General features: G+C 42.7%; 1 protein-coding gene across 1 annotated transcript in view; it reads left to right on the top strand.

The window, feature by feature from the left end:
- Nucleotides 1-14097, top strand: part of DNAH6 (dynein axonemal heavy chain 6) — a 303480-nt gene that overhangs the window by 156101 nt on the left and 133282 nt on the right. The window contains exons 40-43 of the mRNA XM_057301281.1: nt 583-740; nt 5230-5361; nt 9590-9761; nt 13560-13706. Of these exons, the coding sequence (XP_057157264.1) occupies nt 583-740; nt 5230-5361; nt 9590-9761; nt 13560-13706 (609 nt within the window). The remainder of the gene's footprint in view (nt 1-582; nt 741-5229; nt 5362-9589; nt 9762-13559; nt 13707-14097) is intronic.

Here is a 14097-nt window from a genome sequence, read left to right as displayed (position 1 = left end):
ACATGGCTATTTGCCCATCGGGTTTCTCTTTCCTCTGCTATCACTCATTTCTTTTTCTAATGAGTGTGTATATTCATTTAAATGTGGCACTGTGCAGCCCCACTGCACTGGATTTCCCTTTGATGTGATCAGGATGCTTTTGAATATCTAATCTGGTTTCCCTGTGAGGGTGCTGTGATGACATTTATGAAAGGAAACTTTGGCATTCTTCCTCTTCCTACTATGGAAAGAAAATGATGTTCCTCATTCATGCCTAAGCCACATGGTTGCTGAGGGCAGTGTGTGTGGCTGAGACAGAGAAAGGTTCACTCCTTGCTGGAGAGAGGCCACCATCTTGTGCCCTGACAGTGAGGATAAGGGGCCACCTGGCATGACAACGTGGATGTCCTGACCAGGACCACATCTTCCTGCAGGGGCCTGGGTGGGGCCAGAAGGAAGTCTCTCCTCCTCCAGGCAGGACTCAGAACTGAGCTCTTTATGACCTGTAGGATGTCATTGAGTCCAAAGTCATACCCTAGCTTTGTCTTACATTTTCTAAGGGAAGATCATAATTCTTAAATTAAATTCATTTTATTTCCCTAGGAGCACCGGGAAACAAACGAATTGTGATTTTTGTTGATGATTTAAATATGCCCAGACTGGATCGCTATGGCTCTCAGCCTCCGATTGAATTACTTCGGCAGTATCAAGATTTTGGGGGATTTTATGACAGAAACAAACTGTTTTGGAAAGAAATACAGGTTACTTTAGCTTTTAAATTACTTGGTGTGCTTAAATTTAAATGTCAAGGAAATATGATGTATAGTTTGTGAGACTACCATAACAAAGTACCACAGATGGAGTGGCTTACACAACAGAAATTTATTTTCTCATAATTCTGAAGACTAGACGTCTAAGAACAAGGTGTCTGCAGGATTGGTTTCTTCTGAACACTCTTTCCTTATGTCTTTACATGGGCTTCCCTCTGTGTCTGTCTGTGTCCAGATCTCTTCTTATAAGGACACCTGTCATACTGGATTAGGGCTTACCCTAATGGCCTCATTTTAGCTTATCACCTCTTTATTTGGACTATCTCCAAATACACTCACATTCTGAGACCCTGAGTTAGGACTTCAACATATGATTTGGGGACAGGGGACACAATTCAGCCCATAACATGTGGCCTCAGTTTTTCCTCCATGTAATTCAATGTATTCAGTCTATATTGAGTTTTTGCCATGCTTGATTCAGGAGATCCATGAACAAGTGAAACAGTCCCTGCCTCCCAGAGAGCTTCAGAGGGTGGACAGATTTCTAATGCAGAGTGGTGAGAGGGGAGAGACAGGAGGGATTCAGGGGTGGGGCTGGGTTGAGGATGGGAGAAGCCTCCCAGAAGTGATGGATTCTGAAGGCACGCATGCCAAAGCAGGGAAAGGAAGCGTTTTACACCCCAGAAGCAGGGAATGTAAAATAGTACGGTGGTGTGAATTATGAGCACCAAACCAACAGGAGAGGCAGAGGTCACATCCCATGGTGCCGTGGGCCCATGAGGAGGAATCTGGATTTATCCAGTAAGTGCTGAGGAGCTGCTGAAGGAAATGTTATGGAAAGATCCCTTGGCTGCAGGGGAGGGATGAGCTAACGAGGAGGCAAGACCAGAGGCAACTGCAGTAGCCTAGAGGACAGGAGATGAGGGTCGAGCCTCCTGTGGTAATGTGTGTGGTCAGAAAGGTTTAGAAGCCAGAAGGCAGATCAGCAGGACTGGTGGTGTGTTAGTCAGGGTTCTCTAGAGGGACAGAACTAATGGGATAGATATATATACATAAAAGGGAGTTTATTAAGTATTAACTCACATGATCCCGACGTCCCACAATAGGCTGTCTGCAGGCTGAGGAGCAAGGACAGCCAGTCCAACCTCCAAAACTGGAGAACTTGGAGTCCGATGTTCAAGGGCAGGAAGCATCCAGCATGGGAGGAAGATGATGTAGTCTGGAAGGCTAGGCCACTCTCTTTTCACACTTTTCTGCCTCCTTATAGTCTAGCTGCATGGGCAGCTGATTAGATTGTGCCCACAATTAAGGGTTGGTTAAGGGTGATTCTGCCTTTCCCAGCCCACTGACTCAAAAGTTAGTTTCCTTTGGCAACACTCTCACAGACACACCCAGGATCAATACTTTGTATCCTTCAATCCAATCAAGTTGATATTCAGTATTAACCATCACAGGTGGGTTATAGAGTCAAGAGGGAGAAGGGGGAACCTAGGTTAACTGCCCCATTTCTGTTCTGGAGAAAATTTCTGTTCTGGAGAAACCAACACCCTTGACAAGAAGAGGGCGGGGGGCATGTTTCGTTTTGCTCACAATAAAAACAAATAATTGTACCAGGCACTATTCTAAGGGTTTCCCACCTACTAGCACCCAACATCCCTACAAGATGGATAATGCTATCAGCCCTGTTTTACAGATCAAGAAATAGACCAAGAGTATGGAGTAATGTGACTGGTCCAAGGTCACACTACTGGCAAGTGGCAAAACTGGGATTAGAGCCCAGGCCATTTGTCTCCTGAATATGTGATTTCAGCTAAGATTCCTCCCTGCCCCCATTGCTAAGCTCCAGTTCCCTGGGAAATCCAGGTAGAACACTTTCTGTCTATCAAAATGAGAGCTTAAACAAGGCATAAACATTCTTTGAAGTGAAAAATAAGATGAGTGTAAGAGGCAGAGGGATAAATGGAGACTGAAGAGAGGGTCAAGCTGTACAGAGGTGAAAACTGATGGGGTCACAGGTAGTAGGTCTCGAGAAAGGGGCCTTGGTCACCAACACAGGGAGCCCCGGATGCAAGATGCATATTCAGTTCCTGGGAACTTTATAAACAAAGCAGTCTTTTGCATATAAGTCTTTTTACTTTCCAAATAAGTTTATCTAACTTTATCTTCCCAACAACGCAGTGAGGAGAGAATATCACGTGCCCTTTGCAGGTTTAGAATTCCCCTGACTCAGTGCCATGGGGATGAGGGTGGGAAGGAAATGACTGCCAAACCTCCCACCAGGCCAGCGCTCAGTGGCTCCTCTCTGCCAAGCAAATCACATGGAAATGCCTCACCCTGGCACTCTGAGGCTCACACATATGGCTGTGAATGGCTGCTCTGATCAGAGGGTCTTTTGCTGCTCCCTGCACATACCCCACAGTCCCACTGAAGCAGAAGGCTTGCTGTCTTCTGAATGCACCCATGTCCCCCACGGCATGCCTTTGTGATGGTGTCCTCTACCTGGAAGGGCCCTGCTCTCCAGCTCTTCCCTTGTAATCCTCCTACTCCTTCAAGGCCCATCTCCAAATTGCCTTGCTCACAGGGCCTTTCCTTAAACCCCCATTTCCAGTGTGAGCTCCTCTTTCACCCACATGGAGCACTGTGTGTCTTTATGGCCTTCACATTCTTTCTTGAATCAGAGCTGTTGATATGCTCATCTTGTGTTGCATTCCTTCTTGTTAGACTCTGAGCTCCTGACCTCCATCCCCCTCATTTTTATGGCCCCTGCTAAGCTTAATACCTTGTATATAGTAAGCCGTTGTTTATTGGAACTGATTCACATAGAGACAGGGACTTGTCCACCTCAAGCCTTGGTGCTGTAGATCTGGGATCAAGAGTGACTTCCTCTTGGTCTTCAGATTCTTCTTCTTACCAAAGGAATTGGCACACACTCTTCCCTTTGCCAGAAATGCACCTGCTTCCTTCACCCCATGGCCTTGTCTTCTGCTACTGTCACCTTCCAGCTCTCCACTGCAAGTGCCACTTCCTTGGCCAAATCTTCTCTGACTCACAGACTAAGTTAGGTTCCCCCAACAAGCATTGCCTCAGCATTATATCCCTTTCCTTCAAAAAACTTACTGTGATTTATATTGCAATTTTATTTTATTTTATTTTATTTTGAGACAGGGTCTCATTCTGTCACTGAGGCTGGACTGCACTGGCACAATAGAGGCTCACTACAGCCTCAACCTCCCAGGCTCAAGCAATCCTCCCACCTCAGCCCCCCGAGTAGCTGGGACCACAGGCGCATGCCACCAAGCCCGGCTAATTTTTTGAATTTTTAGTAGAGACAGGGTTTCGCCATGTTGCCCAACCTGGTCTTGAACTCCTGGACTCAAGTGATCTGCCTGCCTCAGCCTCCCAAAGTTGCACATTTATTTTTAAGATCATTGATTTATGGTATTAACCTCTGTCCTTCCCACTAAAGCTGTTTTAAGATGGAATAGGTGGCATGTTCTCTCCATTAGACCCACAGGGCTTTTGCTTTCCATTTAACTCACAATAGCCCAGGCTATTTGTGGATTCCATGTTTGAAGATTCACATGCTCACAAAATTTATTTGTAACTGCAAAATCAATATTCATAGCACTTATTCTGTCCTTTGCAGACATGTACGGAGTGGCAAAAAATTCTAGCTATCCAACCCACAGTTCCCAGATGAGGTGGAACAAGACAGCACTCTGCCTTCTTTTTCAGCTCTCATGCTGTAAACAGCTGCCCTTTTCACAGTCTACTTGAGACCACATTTTCACATTTTTGTGCCTTCTGTTGGTGATTTTGCTGTTTAAAATGGCCCAATTGTGGTGCTAAAGTGCTGTCTACTATTTCTAAACACAAAAAGGCTGTGATGTGCCTTACTGAAAAAAATGAATGAGTTTGATAAGCTTCATTTAGGCATGAGTAATAGTGCTGTGGTCCATGAGTTCAATGTTAATGACTCAACAATATAAAATAAGGCATTTTAAACAGAAACATAAAACAAAGTTATATATTGGTCGGTTGACAAAAATGTCATCACCAGAGACTCACAGAAACCTAACCCTAGGAGCAGTGGTTCAGTAACCACTAATCCAGTGCTCCAGCCAACTTTACTAAACTTAACTACCATGAATAATGAATATTTGTTGAAAGAATGGCTATGTTTTATCTTCAGATAGCAAAGTTTTTAGGATTACAGTTTCACATAAAGGTATTTATACAAAGTAGATGAATTAGCTGAGTGACCTTGAGCAACTTACTTAACCATCCAGGGCCTTGGTTTTTTAATCTATAAAATAGGTGTAATTATAGTGATCTCTTGGAGTGATTGTGAGAATTAAGTCATTTAACATGCACAAAAAAATGTAATGCAATGCTGGCATTTGGGAATTCCTACCATTAGGATAGGCAGGTCTCATTTCGTTCTCTGCTGAGTGATCCAAGTGGATTTCTCTGCACACAGGATGTAACAATCGTATCGGCGTGTGCACCTCCAGGCGGTGGCCGCAACCCTGTGACTCCCCGCTTCATCAGACACTTCAGCATGCTGTGCCTCCCAATGCCCTCAGAGCACAGTCTGAAACAGATTTTTCAGGTGAGTGTCGATTTTAACTTAGGCAACAGGAAGAAAAGAAAGCATATTTGTTCCAAGGCTCCCACAATCAAAGTGGTGTCTTGTGTTTCTAAGGAGTCCATCTATCCATCTCTTTCCTGAGCAGGAAGCAGGTAAATATGGACTCCTGGAGAATAGCTGGCAGGCATTTGCATCACTGCCTTCTATATCTGTTGGTCTCAGAGAGTTCTAGAAATGCAGAAAGATTGTGCAAACAAAACCCCTACCTTTAGAGAAGGCTGTATCTTAGGTCCCTGCCACTTAGCACTCCACACACAGTTCTTGGCAGATCTCATCACTACCCAGCCCCTGCCTTTGTGCTCATCTTATCCCTAACCACCAGGTCTGCGTGTCCACTTGCCACCAAACTTGGCACCTGATATGCCAGAGAGCTCAAGCTCAACACACCTAAAACAGAACTCATCTCCTTGGCCACTCTCGCTAAGAATAATAACCTATCTTTTGTCCATCTGTACTCACTTCCCTAATAGGCTATTTCCCCATCCTTTATATGGGAAAAATAATAACACCTGCCCTACAAGTGCTCAACAGATTGAGAGGCATTATTTTGAGTAGAACAGTAAGAGAATATGAAGCAGCATGACTAAAGCCCTGCATAACCAACCTGCAAAGGTTGCTTAGAGAAGAGAGATTGTGAGCTGAGTCTTGGGGATGCTGGCAATTGACAGGGAGGAACAGACCTTAGGAACAGGAAGTGCTGGGTGAATGCAACTGCAGAGGCAGGAAATGGTAAGGTGGGCACAAAGGTAGAATAAGACAGTTCAGGTGACTGGCCTGGAGAAGCTGATGACAGTGATGTGGACAGTGATGCCCAAGGATGTGGCAATTAAGTGAACCTCCACATTCACCAGCATCAACTTCTTCCAGTGGAAGCCCTCTCTCAAGAGGGACAGACCCCGCATGTATACAACCTTCAGTACATGGAAAGGAATTTTCTATTTGTATTGAAATAGCTTATCTCTATGGGAAATTATTTTTAATAAATTGAAGTAGTTCCAATAAGCTGTTTAGGAGCTAATGCCAAAATGGTATATAAAAACTGCCACATTTTGAAAAACTTTCAGAGAGTGCTTTAGAAAATAGGAAAAGATGGGAGCTTCACTCCTATAATTAAGCACCAGAGTATAAAACAAGACATAACAGCAACCACCAAAGCCATTAGAAGGGTTGTCTAAGGCCTGCACACTTTTTTGAGAACTTTTATATTTATATTTTGAAGTTTGAAGTGAGTGATTCCCAACCACACCACAGATACACTGTGATGTGGTGAGTGGTGAGGGGTGTCTCAAGAAACTTATGCCTGGTTAGAAGAGACTGAATTTGCAAATTATTTCATTTTTTATTAAGTTAAAGCAAATTCAGGGTTATGACTACAAAAACAACATTCTTCATCATTCCAAAATGGAATGATTTCCATTTTGTGGGTGGGAAGAATGCAGTGAAGTCTGGGCCACTGGGAAAGACATGGTCCCCAACTCTCAACCTCCTGTGGGATTATCATGTCCATGGAAATGTGTCACCCGTGGGAACATCATCCAGCAAGCATATCATAGCTGAAAACTGGCTGTGATAGGGCTGCTTCTTCCCACTGTAACTTTACAGGTTTACATTTAAAACCCACACTAGCTATAAGGGGAAATAGAAATGATATGTGGCAAAACTGAGAGATTCTGGGGGCTACCAGGTTGGACTGAATTCAGGTGGGAAAGAATATTGCTCTCATTACAACGGACAGGGTATTTTGCCTGTAGGAAAAAAGAACTTGCTCTAGGCCCATGGATCTCAAACTTCATTTTTCATCACATCCCACCTTAGCAGGACCCAAGAATTCATCACCCATCTGTCCTGTCCTTCATTACTGTTTGGAGGAGAAGGAACTTGGATATAATCAAGAATTGAAGAAGAGCAAAATCAATAAGTTAAAGTAAATTTATCGTTAGCAACATATATAAATAGATTTATTTCTACTATATAAAAGAAGCCTGTGAGTCTAAATAGTACATGTATATTGTATATAATGTTTTCAATCACCTATTAGTGTTAACACGATTAGTCCTATCATTGTACTTTCTTTGATAGTCTGTTGCAAATTAGTTAAACAGTGCATATATGCAGGGAGCGCACCACTAATGCCCAGACACGGTTTGCACAGTTGGAATATGTACATTATAAGTGACTCTTTTCTTGGACCACAGTTCATACAAACCTGAGTGTTTACTTATTGGAAATTTATGTGCCAAAATATGCATCACTATACATTCTAAGGGTAAACTGAACAGCACACAACCAGGTAAATTAAATTTAATGAAATTTCTAGTTAGAAAGCTATAACACAGTAACTGAAAACCGTGATCAGCTCCATAAACTAGTGATAATGTGCTTATGCCAAAGAATCCTCCCAAAACTAAGAAACCTGGCTGCATCTTGTGTGCATGTTCTTAGTAAGAGTTTTGCAAAGTTGCCAAACAGATCATGTAAGCCAGATCCTTAAGTAGAATACCAGGCTGTGGTCCTCAGTAAATTCTATAATGATACGCTAATTTTAATGTATGGATACCAATTTAGTAGCCTTTAATTCATTCATTAAACAAATATTTGTTGAGCACCTTCCATACGCCTGACATTGGTGTATCATCCCTGTCCTCACGGATCTTCTTCCATGGACACAGATAATGAATAGATGAATGAGATGTCTAGATATAGACACACAGTTACTCATGTATATGTTAGAAACTGTATTTGTATTTGTGTCATGGAGAACAGAAGGCTGGAGCTTTTTACATACATATAACATATATATAAATAAAATTATCAGCTTGTCTATTCTCCATCATACACATACAAATGGACATATTTTCATCAAATTTAAAGATTGGGTTTGAGATTGTCCTACATAAAATACAGACCATGTGGAGTATGTTAAACTCATGTTGGGGTCCCAGGAGGGGATACCTAAAGAGGTCATCCTCACAAGTTAAAGCAAATGTTAAACAGGAGGCCCACTGAAAACAAATACTCAGGTTTATTTCAAAAGATCTCACATATGACACCAAATCTGAAGTCACAACTTCAGATTGGACTAACTTGCAACCATTGATATGCATTCTCGTGGCTTCTCCCATTAGTTACTCCAGGGTTAATGGTAATAAGAATTTATCTATTTAAAAAACAATAATGATTTTTCCAAGCACTTGCAGGTCGAGGACTAGCTAATAAATACACATGTTCAAGTTGTGATGTTCTGGATGAGAAGATCAGAGAGACTGATGGGAGGACTTGTTTTAGACTGAGTGGTCAGGAAAGGCCTCTCTGGAGAGATGGCATGTAACCTAAAACATGAAGGATGAAAAGGCACCTGCCAAGCAGAGAGGGCTGGGCACAGGAAGAGGGGAGCAGCAGTGCAGGGGCCTGAGGTGGGAAGGAGTGTGGGTGTTCAGACTAGTGTGGCGGGGACATGGGGAGCAATGGAAGGGAGGGGTGAAGTGAGGATGCTGGGGGAAGGGTGGACCAGCAGGGAGACCAGGATGGAAATGGAGAGGCCAGAGTGAAGGAGACAGAGGAGAAGCCCAGATAAAAAAGAGTAGGGGCCAGGATGGGGTGATGTCCGGGGAAACAGAGGGAAGCAAACAGATCCAAGAAATGTGTTCAAGATTGATTTTGCAGGACAGAAAATGGGAGGTGTATAAAGAGACTTCCAAGCTCCTAATCTAAGCTTAGGAGGGAATGGCCAGCTACTGAGATGGGGAAGCTGAAGTGTGAGGGAGTTCACCATTGCAAGTAAGTCACATTTAAAATATACATGAAGATGAAAGTCTATGAGAGTGGTGGTCATCCATAAAAGTGAAAGAGAGGGTTTCTGTTCATTTCCAGGTGGGTTTGTGCCCTTCGTGATGACCCCTTGGACTCACCTCAAGCAGAGGTCTAAATTACTTGAGAGTGTGTTCATGTAAATTCACTAGTCAGATATGAATGCCACTCAGGCATCACAAAACAATCACAGAAGACAGGAGTGAGCGCATTCTCAAGAATGTTTTCTGAAATGAGCAGAAGAGCTTTGATACCAGCAGACTTTGTGTTGGAATTTGGCTTTCTATCTATTATTAGAAAACGTTATCATCCGGAGTATTTAAAAGATAGATATTTGGTTTAAAATAAATCTAATCCTCTCATATTATGTTTCTCGTTCTAGGCCATCTTAAATGGTTTCCTGAGTGACTTTCCACCAGCTGTAAAGCAAACTGCATCAAGCATTGTAGAAGCCTCAGTTGAGATTTATAACAAAATGAGTGTTGACCTCCTGCCAACACCCGCCAAGTCCCATTATGTCTTTAACTTGAGGGACTTATCCAAATGTGTGCAAGGTAGTGTACTGAACCCTCGTTTTCTGATCTGCACCCTCCCTACTTTTCCATTGGCCCCCAAATATCTCAGTAACGTTGTATGTATGCAGGTGTTGGTGACTCACCCAGAAATCCCATCACCTGTTCCTATTCAGGCTGAGTGCTTCGCAACTATTTCACATGGCCAACACTGCCTCCCATTTCTCACTCCCAGCTGATTACTTGTCTTTCACTGAAAAAAAAAAAAAAATAGAAGCAGTTGGACCAGAGCTGCCTCATCTTCTAAATCTCCCAGACAACTTGCATCTTCCTTCCCTGGGCTGAGCTGCCCCTCCATCTGTCAGTGTCAATGCTCCTTCTAATACTGAACCCAGTCCCCTCCTGTCTACTCAAGGATTTTGCTATCATAATTCCCACTTCTCTTCTCATCTTCAAAGTTTCTTTTTTTATTGGATCATGCCTAATGGCATAAAAAGCCACTATCATACCTCCCATCTTAAAAAAAATAATTTTCTTTAAGACCCATATCCCCTGATGGTACCCCTCCCATTTCTCTGCTCTTTCTAGAAAGACCTCTTAAAGAATGGTCTCTCCTCCCTGTCTCACTTACTCCCTCAAGTTCTCCCTTTACTATACGTCAATCAAAGTGTGATACCCAACACTGTGCTCAACTGCTCTACCTGAGTCCCATCTCCATCTGCTCAGATCCACTGGTCAGCTCTCAGCGGCACCTTAACTTACAGCAATGTCCACACAACTTTCCCCTCCCCGCCTTCTCCAGTGGTCCAGGGCAGGCTCTCCTGGGGTCCCCCCTCACTGCCTGCTGTCACTCAGTCTGTTTTGATAGCTGCTCCTCTTCTTCCCTACCTCAAAATGTTGGGGCCGCAGGGCTCGGTCTTTAGATCTACACACATATTCCCTCAGTAATTCTGGTCAATTCTACATCATCAAGTGCCATCTACTCAGAGATGGCACTGGAGTGCCTGCCTCTAGCTCCCACCCCTACTCTAAGAGTCTGACTTTCATATCCAGCTTCCTTCTCATTGTGCACCCTCAGGCATCCAGCTGGCCTGCTAAACTTGGCATGTCTAAATGGAACTCTTGCTTTTCCCCTCCACCTTGGCCATGCATACCCCGGCCCCAGAGGAGACTACCATTAGTTGCTCTGGCTAGGAACCTTGAAAACCTCTATGCAATCCACGAATAATCCTGACAGCTTTATTTTCAGAATATATCCCGAATCTAACCACTCCTCACCACTCCATCCACTACCCTTCTAACCTCCTCTCTAATCTCCTGCTTCTGATTATCTGTTTACCCTGTTCAAAGAGACCCAGCTCTGCCCTCTGCACAGCAGCCAGCCATGGGCCCTGTTGAGACCCTCCTGAGGCTGCTTCTAGCACCTTCCTGTGTTGAGTCTCTGTGTGATCTGGATCCGGGCTCCCTCTCCCTTTCATTGCCTACCACTTTCCTCCTTGCTACTGCCACCTCCTTGCCATTCCTGAAATCGGGCCTGCCCAGGGACCGCTGTACATTGCTTGCAATGCTCTGACACCAGATAGCCACATAGCTCACTTTCCCTGCTCAAATGTCACCTTCTCAGCAAAACTTTCCCATGTCCCTTCATAGCTCCTATTACCTGTAATCATATTGCACATATTTCTCTGCATATATATGTGTTCATGTATCTGTCTCTCCCATTAGGACATCAGCTCCCCAAGGGCTGTATGCTTAGTTCACCACTGTATCCCAGTGCCTAATCGGGCCTGGCACTGAATGAATGAATGTCTAGATGAATAAACAAGTCTCCCCTGATTTTGTATACAAGGACACTAACTCTTAGTTGCTCCACAATCTGCTTCGTTCCCTGACTCCCCATCCAGTGCCCTTTGTTCTACACCACTCTTAATTTTTTTTTTTTTTTTTTTTTTTTGAGATAGAGTTTCACTCTTGTTGCCCAGGCTGGAGTGCAGTGGCGTGATCTCGGCTCACTGCAACCTCCGCCTCCTGGGTTCAAGCGATTCTGTAGCCTCAGCCTCCCAAAAAGCTTGGATTACAGGTGCACACCACCATGCCCAGCTAATTTTTGTATTTTTAGTAAAGACCGGGTTTCGCCATGTTGGTCAGGCTGGTTTTGAACTCCTGACCTCAGGTGATCCACCTGCCTCGGCCTCCCAAAGTGCTGGGATTACAGGTGTGAGCCACTGTGCCCGGCCAATATTTTTTTTTCTCTAAAAAGATTCTAACTAACATGTATAAGTTTGTTTTTAATATCTGCAAAGTAGCCAAAGTAGAAGCTGTGGAGTGCTTTCATGTGAAGCAATGACTGGCCTCTTTGAAAGCCAGCTCTCTTTCCTGTCTTCATCACAATCTAAGTCATTACCTGTTGTGCATTAACAAGTCTGGGAATGAACTAGGAGATGCTGGCCCATGGCAGGAGCTTAGGCATTAAGAACCCTGCAGACCCCTCCTGCTTCTTCCTAATGCACAGTTCTCACACAGGTTCCTGATCTTCCCAACTCCCGATCTGAAGGCTCTGTCATTCTTCTTTTTCTTCCTCCTTCCAGAGCCTGAAGGACTCTCAAAGCTGGCACACCATCCTTGCCACAGGATGACAAAATAATTTGTTTTCTCTTCCTCCACTGAAATCTTGCCCTCTTATACTAGCAGTTTAGTCCTGTGATTCATGAACTCAATTTTCCTAGAAAACATTAGAATATGACTTCATTTCTTTCATGAACCGCTTCAGACTCACTGATCCTCAGACATTGTCTAATCTAGTCATTTATTTATTATCCTTCCCCATTGCCTTTCTATTCCTATTTTTAAGATAATTTTTGAGCTTCAAAATTCAGGATCCACTTTATTTCTGAAATGACACATCATAAAATACACAGGAAATTCCAATGTTGAATCTCTTTCTCCTTGTTTCTGCATTTCATCAAAAGTCCTAGAAATTTCCTTATTTCTACAAATATTAACTGAAAATAATTAAAACTTCAAGCATTTCAAGAAACATATATGTCAAACAACACACAAACACCAATGTGAGATGCAAAAAACAGGTAGCATCATTATCTATAGAAATACCCTAGTATTCCAAAGCAACATGAGCAGTACCTACCATGCTGTGTGGTACCCACTGTCTGCTGTGTGTGCCCACATGCACAGTAGACACTCTCCCTGCCCCTGTCTACAGTGTGAGGAGCCCCATATTGGTGGTCCCTGTGGAGAAGTACCATTTCCAGGAATTCCTGTACATTGTTGCTTTGATTGTAACTTGAAATCATTAGAACTGTGTTTGCAATAACAATTTACACTAATGAAATGAGTACTCAGAATAATCTTAGTAGAAGCCAGAAGGGCCAGGGGCATTTGGTGAGGACTGACACTGGGGAAGAAAGAGAGAAACGGGAGTTTCAAAAACAGTATATGCATTGAGAGGAGGAAAGTTGCAAGATAAGTAAATATATATACTTTAGTATATTTTAAAGTAATGTGAGGCCCTTCACTTAACATATTGCAATTCATGTAATAATGAGATAAACCTTGCTTATATTGTGAAGTCTGACCACTTCACATGCTCGGTTAAAGAAACATCACAAAACAGGGAAAAAATGTTTTTGTCAAATAATGTATCCCAGATTTGTTATCAAAAAATGAGGTCACTATTAGTATATGTGTATATCCACTGGGGAAGCAGTCATTTTTGGCAATATGAGGGTAAAGTTGTACTTAAGGGTTTCCTAATTAAACTATTACTGGAGATTCTACAAATGTAGAATTTTTCTTTCTCTTTTTTCTTTTCTTAAAAAACAGGTATCCTCCAATGTGATCCAGGAACAATAAGAGAAGAAATTCAGATATTTAGACTCTTTTGCCACGAGTGCCAAAGGGTCTTCCATGATCGCTTGATTAATAATGAAGATAAGCACTATTTCCATGTTATTCTGACAGAAATGGCCAGTAAATATGAATCTTTACCTATTCTTTTTTTTATTTGAGTAGAAAAGCAATTTGGTTTCTACAAAGAACAATTAACACAAAAACAATTTTCATAATTTATGAGTAAAAGTTATTTTCTTTGATGGTTCAAATATATATTAAAATATATGAAATATGCAATATTATAAAATAATTTTATTAAAATTCAGGAAGGGTCAGTCGGGCATGGTGGCTCATGCCTGTAATCCCAGTACTTTCGGTGGCTGGGTACTTGGATCCCTTGGGCTCAGGAGTTCGAGACCAGCCTGGGCAACAAGGCAAGACCCCATCTCTACTAAAAATACCAAAATAAATAAGTAAATTCAGGAAGTGTTTGTATTTTAATTTATTATAAAGTTTTAAGTAGAGGAGA

This window comes from Pan paniscus, chromosome 12 (assembly GCF_029289425.2).
Source record: "Pan paniscus chromosome 12, NHGRI_mPanPan1-v2.0_pri, whole genome shotgun sequence".
Classification (NCBI taxonomy): Eukaryota; Metazoa; Chordata; class Mammalia; order Primates; family Hominidae; genus Pan; species Pan paniscus.
This window is presented reverse-complemented; position numbering and strand designations above follow the sequence as displayed.